This window comes from Diabrotica virgifera, chromosome 5, assembly GCF_917563875.1.
Source record: "Diabrotica virgifera virgifera chromosome 5, PGI_DIABVI_V3a".
Lineage (NCBI taxonomy): Eukaryota > Metazoa > Arthropoda > Insecta > Coleoptera > Chrysomelidae > Diabrotica > Diabrotica virgifera.
The window spans coordinates 146,521,503-146,542,568 of NC_065447.1; the positions used below are offsets into that span (position 1 = coordinate 146,521,503).

Here is a 21,066-nt window from a genome sequence, read left to right on the forward strand (position 1 = left end):
CAGATGACGTTGCAGCGCCACCATGACAGATAATTTTAAATGGGACCTTATGGCAAGTGATACCTCGTTTGAATGGTATTGAAAATACCTATTCAGTCATACTAATTTTGATTGAGTTTAAGCTAATTTTGATGAATAAATGAAATAATAGAAAATTGTAGTTTCGCATTTAATTAATAAAAATTCAAACCTCCGCCTATTATTACTTGTCAAAAGTACGTTGACGTAAAAACTATTAGAGACCTGAAAAACGTGAACTTATTTGACAAAAAAACCATAGGCGGACATTTGAATTTTTATTAATTAAATGCGAAACTACAATTTTAAATTTATTTCATTTATTCACCAAAATCAAAATCAATTTATATCCAAAAAAATTAGTATGACTGAATAGGTATTTTCAATACCTATCAAACGAGGTATCACTTGCCATAAGGTCCCATTTAAAATTATCTGTCATGGTGGCGCTGCAACGTCATATGTCACTATTACGTCACCTGTCATGACTAGTTAAGACGCCTACATCCGTTTATTTCCTCCCTCCAAATTTCACTATTATAAGTATAACCGTTCAAAAGATACGAGGGGGGGTACGGACTTTTGACTAGCACTGTATACATACAAATAATATATAGCACAAGCGATGACGGTCGCGAATTCAATGCTTTTTCCCCTATCCAAAAATCGCACAACGTCCCTAAAGAAGTTTTCACTTCAAAAATTATGCCAAATCATTCGCAGGATTGTGTACTATTTAATTAAAATGAACGCGACAGAAAATACTGCATTTAGTATTTTCATTTTATGCCAAATTTTTTAGCTCTCCTGCCCGGCAAGAACAACTAGACATTTTTAAAAATGTCTATAGGCCCCAGGTTAACTCAGCTTGGATAAAATGAGTACCTTGGGTAAAACCAGGGGTAATAATAGGCGGTTGAAGCGTAGCACTGGCCCTGTTACCTTCCTTGTATACCGTAGGTCCTAGATATAGCAGACTACCCTGTTATACTCACAAAGTCACGTGAGCGGTGTAAAACCGGAAACTATTATTATTATATATAAAAAAGATCCAAGTTGGACTCAAAGTAGGTACATCACAACCAAACGTTTTTGGACCAATCAGTATATCATCAGGCTAGACTCAAGATCCAAAGCAGTTGAAACTAGCTACTGAGGTAGGTCGAATGACCTTACCAGTATACAATTTTAGCCATGTATACCCAATCATGAAGTTTGAAGCTAAGATGAAGACACCATGTTGATCTTAACTACTTTATTCTGTTAACGTTTTTAAGTGTCGTTTTTAATGTAGCCTAGATGGCTAGAATTTTATACTGGTGAGGTCATTCGACCTACCCCAGTAGCTAGTTTCAACTGCTTTCAATCTTGAGTCTAACTTGATGATGGACTGATTAGTCCGAAAACGTTTGTTTGTGATGTACCTACTTTGAATCCAACTTGGATCTTTTTTAAAAACAATTTTTAAATAAATTATTTACCATTTACAAGGGAAGATTTTTACTTCTTTAGTAATAATTATTAGTTTTACATTTACTAAACAGTTTAAAAATGCCAAGAAAATAGTGAGACATATATTAATGTTAATTTTTTTCAGTTGTGTAATCTGTTTTTGAATATTGTAGCTTGTTTAATAAAACTAGCCATATGAATTTATATAAAACTATTTATTTTAGAAATGTACAGTTCGTACTACCTAATTATCTTAATAACTAACTCTACTAACAACAGTGTTCCTATTTATATTATAATACGTTATTTCTCGAAAATTCGAGAATGATCCCCTCACCTCTAGTCATCGCATGGCTTGGCCGCTTCTCATACGTCGCGCGTCGGCTGTTCGTCGGTGGATGTCTCTAGAGTATGCCGGTATGTCGAGTTGGAACCGTTATTCGGAGTAGGGCCGAAATAACCGTATTCGTTACAATATTTTTATTTTAGGTACCTAGTTCATACATTATACTAAAAATAAACAAATATTTCGAAAAATGTTAAGAGACAAGGCTTTACACACAGACATACACATTTTATGTAAATACTATTCAAAGACTATTTTCTAGGAACAAACTTAACTCTAATTTCATTGACTGCTCTGAGTACAATGTCAGCCTTAAATTTCATGTCTGACGGTTTTGTAACAGGATCCAGCTTAAAATTTTGTATCAGTCCACAAACTGCTGCTTTCAACTCCAACATGGCATATTTCTGACCTAAAAAAATTACTAATGATTAATAAGCAATTGAGATATAATATACGTACAATGTAAACAAGTTATTTTTTAAAATTATTCTTCGTTATTCTGATCACTTCCTAGGTTAATATGCTGACAGTGACCTCAAGGTATGGTCTATTTACTGCGGATTTCGCAAGCGGAGTACGTAATGTGGAGTGTGCATGGATTGCTTGGTGTGTTTATCAAATGCGTCTGTTCTATGTATTGCGCACTTCCCACTCGCCCACCATCGTCCTTCGCTATTGGTCGTGGGGCGATTTCGACGACTGGTCCGCAGCGCAGCAGTTATTCACAGCAAGTTTTTGATACACACATGGCACATATTGGTTGTCGAACATAACAATGGGGCTGTTTTTTTTATTAATGGCGATATGATATTGACTATTAAGAGCATTTTACTTAATTTATAATACTTCTTAAACTAGTGTTCGTTATCTTTTAAATTGTTTTCAATTAAAACTTACAAAGTTTTTTAGGTTCTCCTTTTAAACATACTTCTAACATCACCTCTCTCATATAATGTTGATAGCAGTACAAAATCATCATCTTCTTCCTCTTGTGCTAATCTTAAACATAGCAATATTTTCTCTTCTCCATAACACACACACACATACATCCAACAACACTCCAGACAAAAAAAGAAATATTATTAAAAAAATAAAATGCATTGCGCAGTACGCATTTCTAATAGACCACCACAATAAGCGGAGTCTGCAGGTGCATGTAGAAACTCGATGCAAAGCGTATTACGCTTGCGGAATCCACAGTAAATAGATCATACCTTTATGCGTATTTAAAGTGAAGATGATTTCTGACGACTGCTAAAATATACAACATAAGGTGGACGAAATACGATATACCTACTTAAGTGTTGTAATAATATATAATAAATAAAAATAGAGAGAATAGCAATAATATCTTGACACGTAAGTCTGAAACAAGAGCAGATATTTAAAAAAGAGACGACCTTTGGAAACAACGAAACAAATGAAAATTCAGCGTAAAATATATTAAAAACTAAGTATGTAGTGATAAATAATTGCTTGCATAATACACACGCTGTAAAAAATGTATATCTACCACTTTCTCAGATGCCTAAAAAATACTGGCCTGCATGTCGATGCCTCAGAAGCCAATCGGTGTAAGTCAATAAGTGTTTAAAATGAGATACTAAGATGTTTCTGACAATAGTTGCAGGTTGCAGAAATATAAAAAGTTATTAAAAACAAATAAACTGTCTTTATTTATCATAATATGGGATATGGGTAACACATTCATAAATACAAACAAGGAAATAATAATATTATTATACAGGGTGTTTGGTAGGTCGATGGAAATTTTTTAAGGGATAATAGGGGACGCCATTTGCAACATTTTTTGCTAATAATGTATCGCTCAAACCTAACCAAAATAAACCACTTCATAGCACGTAGATTGTTTGTTAGCATAGCAGGTAGATTGTTTTTTGTTTGTTATGCGTTCGGAGAATGACGATAGCTGATGGAAATTGTATGCGAAGAGTCAGTGTTGCAGGTTTACATTTTTATTCCATTCGTAAAACAGGGAGGTAGTACGCCTAGATAATTTTTAAACGTGAAATAGACGGTTGTCGAATATTGACAAATTTAACTTTATTTCGGAAACCTTAACAGTTTGAGCGATACATTATTAGCAAAAAATGTTGCAAATGGCGTCCCCTATTATCCCTTAAAACATTTCCATCGACCTTCCAAACACCCTGTATATAATAATAAGTGTTATATCTCATAAGTCATTTTTAGGGAGAATGTGACTTACACCGTTTGACTTCTAAGGCATCCATATAACAGAGCAACAAATATTGGGCACCAAATCATTGTTGATAACTCTAGCTTTAAAGGACAAATTCACATACTTATACTTCATGAGGACCAATAAGAGCTACTTAAAGGAAGAAATCAAACGAAGAAGAATCCTTATAATACCAGTGCTGACAAATATATCGGAAACATGGACCATCTCCAAAGTAGATGACCACTTTTTGCTCATATTTGAATGAAGAATCCTGAGAGAAATATTCGGTGGAATCTGTCAAAACGGTATTTGGAGGAATAAGTGCAATTGAGAGACATACCAGGTATAATACAAACATATATATGGTCGAAATTGCATTTAATCCCTCATAAAAATAGAAAGACTAAGATGGGCAGGGTATCTAGCCAAGATCGTAGTAGCACAACTACCTGGACGAATCCTTATGTTAGAGCCTGGGGGAAAGTAGACGGAGCGGCCGACAAAAACTTAAATGGAAGATGATGTATGTAGACGATGAAGCTAAAAAATATATGCAGGAAACTGGCAACGGTTGGAAGTGTACTGGCCAAATAGACTAGGAAAGTCGATGCTCTACTATAGGGCTATAGCACCATTGATGGTGACAAAGTAGTGAATCTATATAAAATAGTCCCTTGTATATTTAATATAGAATCCGAATGTAGGATATAAATTAAAATAAAATTGTTTTTCACAAACTTAAACGGTCAAAGAAAAGATGACGTGGTAAAAAAACTGTCTGCAAAAATAAAGTGCTGTAGTGTATTATAAAAGACAGGAAATGGAAGAAGATCTGTCTTATTAATTTTGCTGTTCTAAGTGTAAGTATCCATATAGACAATCTTGGATAAATTACACAATAAAACTAAACAGATAAATAGTTAAGGAATTCATACCTATACAATTTCTGCTACCAGCACTAAACGGGATATAAGCATATGGGTGTCTGCTAGATATATTCTCAGGTAAAAACCTGTCAGGATCGAATTTTTCAGGATTTTCCCATACCTCGGGATTACGATGTAGGTCATAAATTGATATATCCACACTACATCCCTTTGGAATGATATAACCAGTTTTGGTGTGAATATCTTCTCCTGCTATTCTTGAAATATTATGGGCGCTTGGATATAGTCTTAAGCCTTCTTTAATACACCTTTCAACAAATTTCATTTCCCCAAGTTCTGCATAAGTTAATTTATTTGGATCTTCGACCACTGCTTGTATTTCTTGATATATTTCTTCCTGCAATAGAACAATATTTTATAAATAATTATTTGACAATTACCTAGTGGTTTTACACCTAACAATATACCTAGCAAGGAATTCACGGAATACTTATACAGTAAAGAATACTGGAGAAGATTGCTGAGAATAAAATATTAGAAAACGATAGATAATATCGAGGTAAAGTTGGAATCAAAGATAACATAATTAACGCAGCAACAGAATCACTTGGAGAGAGCAAAGTAACGAATCCTAACATATCAAAAAAGAAAACCCCATGGTTTAGAGAGGAAGTGAAGATAAAATATGAAGAAAAGAAGAATACCTTTTTACAATATAGAACAAAACAAGCACAATAGGCATATAACCACTACAAACGAATCAGAAACGAAACAACTACCTTAGTCAGACAAATAAAATGGGAACATTGGCAGAGCTTCTCAAAACAGATGGATCATGACTTCTACGGAACACAAAAAGAAATATGGCGAATGATCAGAGGACAAAGAAAAGAGATGAACAAACTAAGAAAAATGAAACATATTCAGAACGAAACATGTGCAGACTAGTTTCGATCTCTATTTACTAAACGTAACGATAATAAACCATTAACATCTGAAGTGACACAAACGAAGAAATAAACATTGAGGAGGTAAAGGTAAAGGAAGCATTAAGGAAGTTAAAAAATAGAAAATCACCAGGAGAAGACAGAATAATCGAATGAACTCCTAAAGTACTGAGGACAAGATCTGATCAAACAACTATTAAACCTAATCCAAGAAATAATACAACAAAACAGAATACCACAAAAATGGACATCAAACATCCTAATACCTATGTCTATTTAAAATGGGAGACAAATCGGTCTAGGAGGATTATAGAGGAATTAATTTCTTAAACACAACATTAAAATTAACAACCAAAGTGATAGCAAACAAACTTAATGAAATCATAACAGTAGAAGAACAACAAGGTTTTAGGTCCGGAAGATCATGAACTGACGCTATATTTGTGAGTCAAGTTCAAAAGAAATCATTAGAATACAACAAACCAGAATATTTATGAATGCTTAAACTTAGACAAACATTGATTTATGTTCAAAAATATACTGTACAAAGCAGTATTATGTATATAGAATATAGAAAATTAACAATATATGGATGTTTACCTGAGTTTCCTGTTCATTTGCTAAGATCATCAAAATATGACCTAAAGCTACAGCTGTGGTATCGTGTCCCTAAAAAAATAAAATAATAGTGCTTATAATAATTATATGTTTTAATTTAAACACAAATATATGTATTTTATTGTTTCAACATATCGACGCTTATCTAACAATATCGCTTAAGTCGATATTTGTCAGTTTTAATTTTTCTATTCTGTCAAGATCTTGAAAATAGAAAACAAGGAGGTATAAAAAAGAGTATTTCTCGAAATGTACCACATTAACAAAACAAAAAATGAATTAATTTTAAGACAGCTACTTGCAAGTTAAGTGACATAATATACTTATTACAATATTTTTAAAATCTGAGAAAATAAATACATATGACCCTGGTTCCATAATAAAACTAGTTGGTCCTAATGGACGAATGGAATATGTGGAAAATTATCGAAATTAGTACCGCTTCGGATGTTTTAAGTCCATCATATGTTTGGCCGCTGCGCCGATAGAATTAGTTTCATAAAATAAAATACATTTCATAAGTGAAAATTTTGTGTATGTTTTATTGGTATCTAATGTAAGTTAATTTTGTAGTAGGCATGTTCCTGATGAAGACGAAAAAATACAAGTAAACTTATTAAAAAAAATTCTAGGTAAAAGGTATATTTATTAAAAAAAACCCTTAAAAGGGCCACAAATATCACAGAACGTTTTCGCTCTCTAAAAAGAGCATCATCGGTGTTACAAGCTTAACATACTAAGCCACCCAAAAATATAAAGGCTAAAACCTTTTAAAAGTTGACTAAATGTCTTACATAGTTAAATAAATTATAGAATCCAAGGGAGGGATATAATCTCTATGGATAAGGCCCTGGGGCAACATATGATTCCCAAGAGGTACGTAGGTTGCTAGGTTATAATTTAGTCTTCACAATGAGAGCGGTGAAAGGCAACTCTCAACAAATACCGAACTTCCGAAATAAATGTACCTAGTTTTACGATAATAATGTTAATATAATATTAATAATAATATATTATTGATATTATAATTATATTTTTATATTTACTCACATGGTTAATTGTAAAAATATTAGTGTTATTTGTATTGTTAGGGGATGTTTTTGGAAATCTTTAAAGCATATTTTTATTTTGGTGTGATTTTTTTTGTTAATTTTCCGTCAGAATAAAAAATTAATTTGTTTTTATTCAAAAAATAGGCTTATTACTTACAGCAAAAATAAAAGTATCTACTTCCTCCCTAATTCCTATATCATCTATAGCAGCTCCATTATATTTTGCTTTAATCATTAAGTCCAGCAGACCTAAGCGCTTTTTGGCAAATTGGACATCCTGTTCCTTGTCCAAAGTTATGTATCTCTCTCTAATAATATTATTGGTGAAGTTATGTAGTGTACTGACAGTTTTTTGACTTTGTTTGCCAACTTTAGTCGAATTGAACAACAAGGAGGATTGGAGCCACGGGCGCATTAGTCTATAAATAAACTGTTCTCCAAAATCGTAAACAGCTTGTTTGTATACTTCACATTTTGGATCATCCCGCAAATCTTTTCCAAATGATGTCTCTGTAAACAAAGAACAGGGATATGTGGAAATGATGTCCAGCTAGTTATATAGATCGCTGTTGGGCGTGAAAAAGGGGACCAGTAAATTTTTTATGAAAACGGGATTAATTGAAATATGGGGTAAAAAAGGGGATAAGTCAATGTAGCTAAATTTGTTAAGTTAAATTTAATGTTCCAAAAAAGTGACTTACAAATTAGTAGATAAAGTTTAGTGTAAAAAGGGATGTGTTAACATATTCCTTTTGGCACTGCCTAGGTCAGTATAAATATCTTAGTAAATAATAACTTGACTTGGCCCCAATTCACAGTTTGCTTTTAATGCAACGGGATGTTGTGTTCTGGGGATGGTCAACATATACATATATGGCATCCTTACAGCCCCTGCGAATGGTGTGTGTGAGGTCCGAGATTATGTTTATATGTTTTAATGTATACAGATGGTGACATAATATTACAAACAAAGATAGTTTTTTACAATATTTACAATATCACACCATTCCATAATTTATAAGTTACCTGTTGATGACGTTCGTTCTGTTGGTTGTAGGGACTGTTTTATGAAAACTTATAATATTAGTAAGAAATTCATAGAAGATACAACAGGGAAAAAATCTTCACACTGTCTTTGCGTTATCTTTTATATCACAATCCGAGGTAGTTTGTTGTTTCTATGCGCAAATCGATTTCTTTTAGTAGGTTGTTGGCCTTTAAGTCCCTCATACTTGATCGTGAATTACAAAAATAATAGGAAAAGAAGTGTCTGGAGAATAAAAATATGTAAATAAAAATTCATGCAAGAAAAAGCGCACTTTCTGGTTCTCTGTTCGGCAGAAAGATGTAATAACAAACAAACGTAGAAAAGTTCCGCAGAAAGATGTACTAACAAACGAGCTCATAACTGCAATAATATTAACAATCATGTTTATTAACCCTACGTTAGGCGCGTCGTTATTGCTGACAAGCTTAGGCGCGTGGTCTACGATTGTAGACCAATAGTTTTTTGTCGTATAATACCGGATTTTGACAAAATTAACAAATTAGTGGTTAAGAAAATATTTATTTATGTTCGCACTTTGATATTAGATATGTTTTGTTCCTTGGCTTTTCTCATTTTGGCAGTGGTAAAATTAAAAACGAGGTCATGATTTTTTGGGTTTTTATTCGCAAGTAAATGAAAATGGTCACAAAAATAAGCTCAATTTAGTAAAAAACACAAATATTTTTTATCTTTCAACTTATATAATGACCAATACGGATAAATAATAAAGAATAGAACTGAAAAGTAAAAAAAGAACAAAACTATTAAATGGTCAAAGTGGCACAATTTTAGTCCGTCAAACATTCAGTGCAAATATCCCCAAAATGATCCTTGAATGCAAATGTGTCACATCTTTGGCATGCCCTTCTTGTTGACATATTGGAAATTCATGCACAAATACAACATCGTCCCACGTAATTTGTTGGAATATTAGGGGAAGGAGGTACGACTTCTCTAACTCCGAGCAGTACGCGAGCTCGTCGTCTAAGTTCTCTTAGCAGGGAATGCATAGTTGATCCATATTCAATTTGCTGTTTGATTAGTTCCCATGCTAAGTTTTCAATGAAGTCGCTTCTTGAAACATTTTCATTTATGTTATTAGCTTTATATACACAGCAGGCTACATATTAGCTTTATATATACAACTAAAAACTGGAACGCGCTTAGTCGCGTGGTCTACGGTTGTAGACCAGTACTCTTTCAATAATGGTAAAAAAATAATGCAAACAGATCGGCGGCGTTTATCAAACTGAAGAGTAACTTGGAAGTATTAGTGACAGCTACTAAGCGGGATGGAGGCGTATGTGCAGTTTTATGCAATTTGCGACCACTTAAAGGAGAGTGGTCTACGATTGTAGACCACGCGCCTAACGGAGGGTTAAGGTCATTAGATTAGGAAGAATACCCCAGGAATGGAGGACCAGTATTATGATACCACTATTTAAGAAATGCAAAAACACGATCCTATCAATTATGGGGAATAAACTCGTTAAACTTTATTTTTAAACTCCAAACAAAAGTAGTAACAAAACGAGTAGGTAAGCTATTAGAAGTACTTAATATAGAAGATGAACAACAAGGATTTAGAAGTGGAAAATCTGTAACAAAGTGGTCTTTGTAATCCGGAAAATAATCTGAAAAATCTGTAGGACATCACAAATTAACACTTCGTCAATTTAGAAACGGTATTCGAGATAGTGTAATTACGAGGTTATACAGTGTGTAAATTTGAAAAGGTGCAATTCTCTATAATTTAAATATACAAAAACACGTCAAATTTATTTGTGAGGGGGACAGTTTGTAAACCAATTTTCAACTAAATTAAATCAACCCTATAGCGGGGGTGGACACCTCATTAACGTTATAGGGGAGTGCATTTAGATTTTCACTTCGGAAAAAATCAAACAAGATAAAACTTTTTGTAATTTCATTAAGAAATGTTTAATTAACAACATATCAAAAAGTTCTATTCGAGAAGTGGATGCTTCATTTTTTATTAAACAAATGAACAGCGAAGTTAGATGTTTTTTTATATAACTCCGAAAATATAATTTTTAGAAAAAAACTGACTTGACCATTGAAAAATTCAGAAAATTCTACAAAAAAAAACCTTATATAAAGATTTTTCTAAAATTAAATCTCTAGCTCCTGTAATTTTTTATTTATAACGCTAAAGTCACCCTTCTCACACACATTGGCGCACTGTAAACTAGCGTTGGAAGAAGTGCACGGTTGAGTTTTTTAAATATAATTCTTTAACTAATGGATCAAAAGAAATTTTACAAATTGGACATGAAAGAAGATGAAATAAGCTATCTTATGGTTGTAATAAAAAGAAATAAAATATATGGACATAAGTACGGTGTGGGCGGAAAGTGAGCCTTACATGAATTTTGTTTAAAAATGATTTAAAAATGTGTAACTAATACAATTTTACTTATAAAACTCTCAAATTTGGGATGTAATCTTTAAAAGCACTGAATTATTTTAGTTTAAAAATGAAATAAGCAATTTATTTTTGAGAAAACTAAGAAAGATAACAAAAATATAATACAAAAACCGAAAATTACCAGCTGAAAATATGTATATACAGAGTGATCAAAACTTTTTTCTGTAAAACTTACCTAAAGTACATTTAATAATAAGCTTCAATAATAATAAATGTTCAACAAAAAATTTTTTTTAGCTCTTATACATTATGTCTGCGTAACTTGGAACCTATTGATAACTTTTTTAATATCAGTTTAACGAAAAAAAACTTATTCTTTATAAAATACTCTTCATCGTATATAACATAAGATGCAACCATCAAATATCAAATTTTGTTACTTTTGTACGAGGTATGTCAAAAAATATGAATTTCACTCAAGAGTAAAGTACCTTTAGATTTCACAATATCGAAAATTTTTATAAAAAAAGTTGTTTGGAATTAAAAACTAGGTTCCAATATGTAATTATATCCTTCTAATCGAAAATTTGTTTTTTTTAAATATTCTTTTTAATACATTTTAATTTTTAATATTATTTTGAAAATTATTTGTTTTATCTTTTTTTTAAGAATGAAATTCAATATTTGTTTGATTGGATTCTACTTGTTTTTCATTTAAATATCCGCCATTTTGGATCCGCCATTTTGAAATTTAAATTTTTAATCTTTAATTCAGATTCAACAACCTGTTAAAAATAAAGACAATAAATGTTTTAGAAAAATCTTCTTTTTTATGTTCTTTTATGAAAAGCCGCATTTTGGATTCGCCATTTTATAGTTTATAATGTTAACATTTAAGTTAGGTTTATCAAAGCACTCAAAAATAAATATATGTAGAAATAAATACATTTTGTAAAGAAATTATGATTTTACAACTATTTTTTTAAGTTATGCGCCATTTTGGATCTGCCATTTTATAATTTAAATTATCAAAATTTGATTCAGGTTCAGCAACCTCTCAAAAATATCCACATATATGCAAACAAACACGTTTTATAAAAAAAATTCGGATTTTACAACTACTTTTTAAGGATTTTTAGGAAAAAATCCGCCATTTTGAATCCGCCATTTTGAATTTGCAAATTGTAATGTCAGATTCGGGTTCAGCATAATCAAAACTAAAATAAAAAACATTTTTTATCAAAATAAAATGTTAAATTCTCCCATATTCTTAACATTATTTATACAAAACAATTGTTATTGTTTAAACAATTAATAAACAATTAGCGGCGAAATTTGTGAGTAGAACTTTTTACTTTAATATATTTATAAACTAACAAAAAAAGTTTTACAAAAATATAACCTTGTTTGATTTTTTCCGAAACATTGTATCTTTTTGTTCTAATTGCACTCCCCCCTATTAAGGGATACCTTATTTTAAATGTCAATCAACTACTTTTTCAATAATTCCACATACATTATATTTGTTTTTACTACTTTTGAAAAAATCTTGGACTCAATACTTCAAAAAATTTTGGAGTTCTGAACTCGACAATTAATAACTTGACTCTTTTACTTGATTTTTCTGAAAATACTCCAAAAAATACTTAAAATACTCGAACACTCCAAAGAAAATTATATTTGGATAAAAAAATTTTACAGTCCTTAACTCGATACTACGGTTTTACTTGATTTTTCCAAAAGTACTGCAAAGAAATATAATGTATGTAGTATTTTTAAAAAGTGGTTGAACCTCCTTTTTAGAAATTTTTAAAATGAGGTATCACTTAACGCCCCTTTCCATTAAAGGTTTTGGGGGTTGTGTCCGCCCCCGCTATAGGGTTGAAGTAATTTAGTTGAAAACTGGCTTACAATATTATGTTCCCCTAATAAATAAATTTTTGATAGAGTGTGTTTTTGAATATTTTTAGAGTAGTTACAGTACAGGCCCTTAATATTGTTCGTCCGCTATAACTTTTCCTATGCGTCACGATTCATTTTCAAACAAATTAAATCAAAACATAAAGTAAAACGTACGCCGGTGTGTGTAGTATATATAGTATACAGCAGGGCTTCCCAAACTGTGCGTCGCGACGCCCTGGACTTTTAATACAGAAAATATATTTGTCTGGATAGTATGCAAGACTACAAGTTCTCATCAAAACCAAGGCTCCAAGTGTAAAATGGACACATTGTGTCATACATAGAGAGGCATTAGCAGCAAAGAACATTACACCTGAATTAAGTGTTGTGATGGATAGCATTATTAAAGTGGTGAACTACATTAAAACATGACTCGTGAAATCAAGTCTTTTCCATAAACATTGTGAAGAAATTGGGGCCGAGCTCACCTCTTTAATTTATTAATGCAACTCTCGTTGGCTGTCCAAAGGCAACGTACTCGCACGTGTATATGAATTAAAAAAATAAAATTTTACATGTATCTACATGTCATACAGAATCCCATAATGATGCGCAAAACTCTATTAATTCAGAGTTTATAATAAAATTAGCATACCCCTGTGAAATATTTAACAAATTAAATGATCTTAATAAGTATTTACACGGAAATAATACTCATATCCTTGAATTGGCAGATAAAATTACTGGGTTTCAGAAGTTGGTCTCTTATGGAAGAGAAAATTAGAAGATCGAGAAATTGACTGTTTTCCTTCTTTACAAGGTATTCTACAAGAAAAATTGATAGAAATCCTCGGTTCCTCTTTAAAAAATATGTTTACACAACACATGTTATCATTGAACCAACACTGAGAAATGTTTTCCCAAAAATCTGGAGCAATATGACTGGGTCAGACAGAATCCCTCCCTGGTCGTTCACACAATCGACATTTTCAACAGAGGAAGAAGAACAACCGACAGAATTGTCCTGTGATTCCAGCCTAAAGCTTCAACACGACAAGGACCTGTTTGAATTTTGGAGCTCAGTTTCTCATTTATCATGCCATCAGCACTGCTGCATTAAGGTTTTATTACCATTTGCGACTTCGTACTTGTGCGAAACGGTCTTTTCTGCAGTTGCAGTAGTAATTTAAAACAAGTACAGGTCAAACATAAACGTAGAAAAAGAAATTAGAGTGACAATTTCCAAATTGGAGCCCCGGTTTCATAAGCTATGCTCAAAAAAGCAAGCACATCCCTCACATTAACCAGCCAGTTACATAAATATCCCTTTTTATTTTTGTGCCTATGTTTTGATTTCTTTCTTAATTTCTATAAAAATTATAAATAACCTGTTACTAGGCTAGTACTAAAATTGGTAAAAATTATTGGGGGTTGGGTTGAGGGGCGTCGCAAAAAATAGCAAAGTCCCAAGGGTGTCACAGTACGAATAAGTTTGGGAAGCCCTGGTATACAGTATACAAAATGTATATACACATCGACGTTCGTTTCACTTTATGTTTTGACTTAATTGTTTGAAAATGAATCGTGACTCATGGGAAAAGTTATAGCGGACGAACAATATAATGCTTTTCCTGTTTTTAAATTTTACTCTTAATTTTTTATTTAACAGCATAAAATAAAAATTTGTTTTAAAAAATGATTGTCTCATAATACCTGTTTATTCTAATTTATGTATATGTTTCCGGCCAAACCCGATTTCAGGATAAACTAGTTTGGCCTAGACCAAACTAGAATGTCCTGAACGCGATAGGATAAATTAGTACGGCCTAATATAAACATTATAGTACATCTACAAATCATAAATAAATAGATAATTAAACTGAATAAAATAGTCTGTAATACAAACAATCACACTATTATTAAAAAGAATCGGTATTTTTTTTATAAAAGCAATACTTATTATTACTCAATTATAAAAATTATTAGGTATGTATTTATCCATCGAGTGCTTCGCTGTCATTGTCTTCTTGCACTTGCATCTGTTTGTGAAACGCTTTCTGTTGCAACTGCATTTGATAATTTTTTTTCAGATCAGAATTCGACATTTGCCGCCAAACTTTTTGAAAGGAAGCAGATATAAACTAAGGTTCTAAAAACTCTAAAATGTTATTGAAGGTTGCAGCTACGAGAGATTTAGTTGGATCGGGACAAGATTTTGTCAAATGCAGCTGTAACAAAATCTGTTTCATAAACAGATGCAAGTGCAACTGCAAAAAGGCAATGTTACTCCACAATTTTAAGTGTCACCAAAGTACTCCATGGGAAGATAAATCATAATTTTTATAACTGAGGTATAATAATTGTTACTTTTATAAAAAAAACATTGATTATTTTGTATAATATGATTGTTTGTATTACTAATTGTCCATTAGTTTTAACGACGAATCATTATTGTTTTAATAAAATGATTCTTTTCCAGTTACAGAGTATTTTATTCAGTTTATCTATTTATTTTGGCTTTATAGGTACCTATATTATAATATTTATACTAGGCCTGTACTAGTTTATCCTGTATTAATATCAGGATAAACTAGTTTGTCCTAGGCTAAACTAGTTTATCCTATCGCGTTTAGGAAAAACTAGTTTGGCCTAGGCCAAATTAGTTTATCCTATCGCGTTCAGGACAAACTAGTTTGGCCTAGGCCAAACTAGTTTATCCTATCGCGTTCAGGGCAAACTAGTTTGGCCTAGGCCAAACTAGTTTGTCTTGATATCGGGTTTGGCCGGTAACATATATTATGTAGGTACAATAAAAATGAAACTGAAATAAAAAATTCACTCACCTCCAATAGAGTATAATGTGAATTCTGTTATTGGTTTGACGACGTCAATGTATGGTTTATCGTAAGATTTTTTTATATTCGTTACAAGATGATTAATTTCTTTATTAAATATTTCTACAAAATCCTGCAAAATGCTGAAATGGAAGGCAGGTGTAAGGATCTTCCTTCTTTTGTGCCATTTTTCTCCTAAAAATAAATGATAAGTATTATTGTACAGATTCTTTTTTTATAAAGTTAAATAGCCCAGTCGGGATACTATTTGACCTTGCATTAGGAGCTGCCCCAAATTTTATTTTTCTAGTCTTTAGGGGAGGTCAATAGTAGTATAAATTTAAAATCTCAACTGAATTCAAGAAACGAGAACCGTTTTTGCTCAATATCTCCGCCATTTTCAACTTTTAGACAAAAAATACAAATACTGAAATTGTTGGAAATACGATTTTCTATAATTTCTTTTATAATAATTTTTTTGTGCGGTCCATATTTTCCGAGTTATGGGGAAAAACAGTGACAGTTAAAGCATAATTATTGATTTATTGAATTATCTCGTTTATTATTACTTTTACAACAAATTTTAACCTATACAAAAATGAAGAGAATTAAATTTTGTACAATTTTGATCTCTTTCATTTTTTTGATAAAATCAATATTTAAGGTAGTACGTATGCGGTAAAGGCGCGAGCGTAAGACCCGATTGATTTTAAAGCAATTGTTTTTGTTCAATATCTTCCCCATTTTCAACTTTTCGACAAAAAGTGTAAGGGCTGAAATTGTTGCAATTACGATTTACTACAATTTTTCGAGAGAACCAGTGGCGGGTCTAAGAGGGGGGAATGGGAAAATTCCCCCCAACGGGGTCCAAAATTAAACAAAAAAATTGTTGAAATATTAAAATATGTTAGCTGACATGAAACTTAATTATCGACAGACAAATTCAACCAATAAAACCCGCTAGTTAATAAAATTAAGTAAACTTAATGCATACAAGTTATTATTTGTCTTTTATGTACTTAGTTTGGTTGCTGTTTCATTGGAAGTTTCAAAAATTGTATAAAATATAATTCTCTTTATTTTTGTTTATGAACAATTGTGTCGTAAAGTTAATAATAAATGAGACAATTCAATAATGATGCTTCCCCTCCGCTTCCACTATTTTCCTCCTTAACTCGGAGAATATTGATCGCATAAAGAAATTGTGGAAAATAAATTGTAGGAAATTGCGTTTCCAACAATTTTAGTTCCTACCGTTTTTGTCGAAAAGTTGAAAATGGCGGTGATATTAAGCAACAACGGTTTCCTTTAAAATCAATATGGCGGCTAATGCAACCGCGGAATTCAGTCGAGATTTTAAATTTACACTACTATTGATTTCCCCTAAAGTCTAAAGGATAGAATTATAAAATTTGGGGCAGCTCGGAAAAAAGATTCATTTCAGTAATTATGCTCCCCCACCACTTTTTACTATTTTCCCATCTAACTCGGAAAATATCAACCGCATGAAAAAAATTGTTAAAAAGAAATTGTAGGAAATCATATTTGGAACAATTTAAGTTGAAAATGGCGTAGATATTGAACAAAAACAATTGCTACAAAATCAATCAGGTCCTTACGCTCTCGCCATTATCGCATACATACTACCTTAAATATTAACTTTAGCAAAAAAATGACTAAGATTGTGTAGAATTCAATTTTCTCTATTTTTGTATAGGAATATTTTTGTCGTAAAACTAACAATAAACGAGATAATTCAATAATTATGCTCTATTTATATATAACTGTCACTATTTTCCGCTATAACTCGGAAAATATCGATGGCACGAAAAAACTGTAAATATAGATAGATAATAGATATATAATAGATAGATAATAGATAGATAATAGTAAATATAGATAGATAATAATAATTAATATTGATAGAAAATTACATTTTCAACAATTTTGGTTGTTATACTTTTTGTCGAAAAGTTGAAAATGGCGGAGATATTGAGCAAAAACGGTTCTCGTTTAAAATCAAGATGGCGGCTAACGCAATGGCGAAATTAAGTCGAGATTTTAAATTTACACTACTATTGACCCCCCCCTAAAGATTAAAAAAATAAAATTTGTGGCAGCTCCTAATGCAAGGTTAGACCTGCTATTCGTCTAACCCGACTGGACTAATAATATATACCTATCTACATATTTACAGATGCAGAAATATACAGTGATGAGCGCGCTAATAACCGGCAAAACAACGCGAACGATGGAAAACGTAATACATTGTGAAAGAAAAAGAGAAAAAACTAGTAGAGGTGGAAGTTATCGATATAAACGTATAACTTAACATTACATTACATAGTTTTTCGCTTTCAGATGCCTGTGACAGGAGTATTTTATAAAATTTTCCTGTCAGTGACAGTTGTCATACTCCTCCGATACGTCTAAAGGTGGGAAACTAACTATGCAATGTAATGTTAATTTATACGTTTATATCGATAATTTTCACCTATACTAGTTTCATCTCTTTTTACTTCACAATGTATTATGCTTTCCATCTTTTGCGTTATATTGCTGGTTATTAACGCGCTCATAACTGTCTAATATTTTTGTGGAGAGTTCGGATTTAAAAAACTGATTAAAATATACAAAATTCATCTTAGTCATTATTCTGATACACGTATGGTGATATTATAACTTAATGAATTGATCCTTTCGATGTTTCTCCGTCTTTCGATATTCCTCCATGTTTCTCCATCTTTCGATGTTGTTCCGAAAATAGCAAAGGTTCCCAAAATAGCCTAATATTTGTTCTGTTACTGCATTCTTAATTTCTTAGTCCTTTCTTGATGTTTAGTGTCTTGGTATGCAAGAATACGACATCAGGGACAACAACAAGTACATCAGATGAAAGATAAAAATGGAATCATTATAAACGACAAAAACCAGATAGTAACTATTGTTGAAGATTACTATATATGTAGAAATTATACTCGTCCATTTTAGCAAAACCCAAAACCCACGATATGAAACCAAGAATATTAAATGTAGGATCTGAAACACTACCAGAAATTACTAACAAGGCAGTTATAATTGCCTTAAAACAGATTAAATTCCTGATAAACAGATAAAAACGGAGAAAATTCCTGGAGACGACGGAATAAAAAAAGAGATGATTACAGCTGGAGGTTAAACTATTTTGGAGGCAGTTAAAACCTTAATGAATAAGTGTCTCTTTGGGGGTGACATTCTAACTTATTGGCAAAATGAGCAGGTACTTATACACAAGAAAGGAGGCAAACACAAACACAACAATTACAGACTAATAAGCCTGTTGCCACATCCGTATAAACTGCTTACTAAAATAATTACCAACAGACTGTCAAATAAATTCGATAGTTACCAGCCTGTTGAACAAGTTTAAGTTGGATTCCGCAAAGGTTATAGTACCTAACCATAGAACATTTACAGGCAATAAAGATACTTATTGAAAAGTGTAACGAATACAACGAACCTATTTATTTGGTATTTGTGGATTACAATAACGCATTCGATTCCATAGAAGGAATGAATAACCAGTGGCGGCTCGTGATTTTTAGGCTATACCTAACTGTAAAATATCTAGACAAATTTGCACTAGCAAAAAAAATCTAATTTAGGGCCCCATTTTTTTGACCATTTTTTATTTACATTTTATAATATCATCATAACTCATAATTTCATAATATTATATCATATCATTTTAAAAATATTTAGTCAAATTGTAAAAGTATATTACCAAAGTTTGTGTCGTTTGTTTGTTAACAATTCTATCTCTATTAGGCTATCGATTATGTATTTTAGAAAGGAACTACAACGTTAACGGGTTTTTATTGTTTCATATAGTCAATGGACCTCTAAATATGAAAAAACCGCGGAGTGCTACCATTTAAAGGGGTGCGTTTTTGAGAAAGGGGTGAATTAGTCCCTAGGCACAGGGTGAATTAGAGTGAGTTCTATGCACTTTTGGTACAAACACGTCTACAGTAAAATTGTTCCAGGTTAAATTTACTATCGATATATAACATTTTAAAGTCAAAAATATTTTTTTTTACAACAATATATTCAAAAGAAAAGCAAGAAAAAAACACGAAAGATAGGAAATTTGTTTATTGTCCCATCATTTTTTTCCACGGGGATATAGGTAGGCATTGCTTCACAGAAAAAAACTTTCGTTCTTTCTCTTTAAAATAGCGTTTAGTAGAAGGCTCTATAATTTACAGTTTTCAAAATATTATTTTACAAAATTTGCCACTCACAGCAATTTTGGGTCATTTTCCTTGTTACTTCGCAAACATTGTTCTCTAACTATTTTCTTCGCAGCTTTAGGTATATACATTGTTACATTTGGTAGAAAGAAAAGTTAATTATTTTTAAAATGATCTCTTGTAGAAGGCAATATGACTATTTTTAAGCAAGATATGGTTTTTCAAATTTTATACTTTTAATGATTTTTGATATATTTTACGATTATTTTTAAATTTCTCATTATAACTTTTTTTATTGTATATTTAGGTATATACATTGTGTAATAAAAAAGAAAGCTTATTTTCCTTACTTTAAAATGGTGTATTGCAAAAAATTCTAGGACTATTTCTAAACAAGATATTTATGCTTTTTCAAAGTGTGACACATGCAATAATAGGTGCCACTAAGTTGGAACCATATGGAAAACTTTTTATTATTAACTTTATTAAAAAAAAATCTTTATAAAATGCTCTGCATAGTCTAAAACCTAAGATGCAATTATCAGACATAAAATGTTATCAATAGTGTACGAGGTATGTTAAAAAATATGAATTTCGCTCAAAAGCAAAGTACCTTTTTATTTCACAATATCGAAAAGTGTTATTAAGAAAAGTTATTTGGAAATAAAAATTATGTTATATGTAATGTGCAATTATATTCTTCTAATTGAAAAAAAAAAATAAAAGAAATTAAAATTTTTCTCAAATTCTCAAATATACCCTTGGATATCCTACGGATATCTTGTTTAAAGATATTCCTAGAATTTTTTTCAATACACCATTTTAAAGCAAAGAAAGTAAGCCTTTTTTATTCCACAATGTATATACCTAAATGTATAAGAAAAAAAGTCATCCCAATCTCCGGGCAGCGCGTGCGTTAAACTATATTGCAGCTCTAAGGAGACCGGGTCTCCGTAAACGCTGCTGGGCTGCGCGGAGCATTAGCAAGTGAGATTTTCCGTCCAGTTTTAGGATCCTGACTACAAATAATGAAAAAACTAAAAGTGCGAATTTTGTGATGAAATTTGGTATGTGGGGTTAGAACATTATTTGGAACAACTTGTTCAAATAACTTTTTCCGATATCTCTAACG

General features: G+C 31.6%; 1 protein-coding gene across 1 annotated transcript in view; it reads right to left on the reverse strand.

Moving 5' to 3' along the window:
- Positions 1-1,666: 1,666 nt before the first annotated feature.
- LOC126884488 (cytochrome P450 4C1-like) overlaps positions 1,667-21,066 on the reverse strand; it is a 66,969-nt gene continuing 47,569 nt past the window's right edge. The window contains exons 4-8 of the mRNA XM_050650422.1: positions 15,712-15,897; positions 7,687-8,039; positions 6,460-6,528; positions 4,961-5,309; positions 1,667-2,228 (exon numbers count right to left, since the gene is read on the reverse strand). Of these exons, the coding sequence (XP_050506379.1) occupies positions 2,068-2,228; positions 4,961-5,309; positions 6,460-6,528; positions 7,687-8,039; positions 15,712-15,897 (1,118 nt within the window). The 3' untranslated portion in view covers positions 1,667-2,067. The remainder of the gene's footprint in view (positions 2,229-4,960; positions 5,310-6,459; positions 6,529-7,686; positions 8,040-15,711; positions 15,898-21,066) is intronic.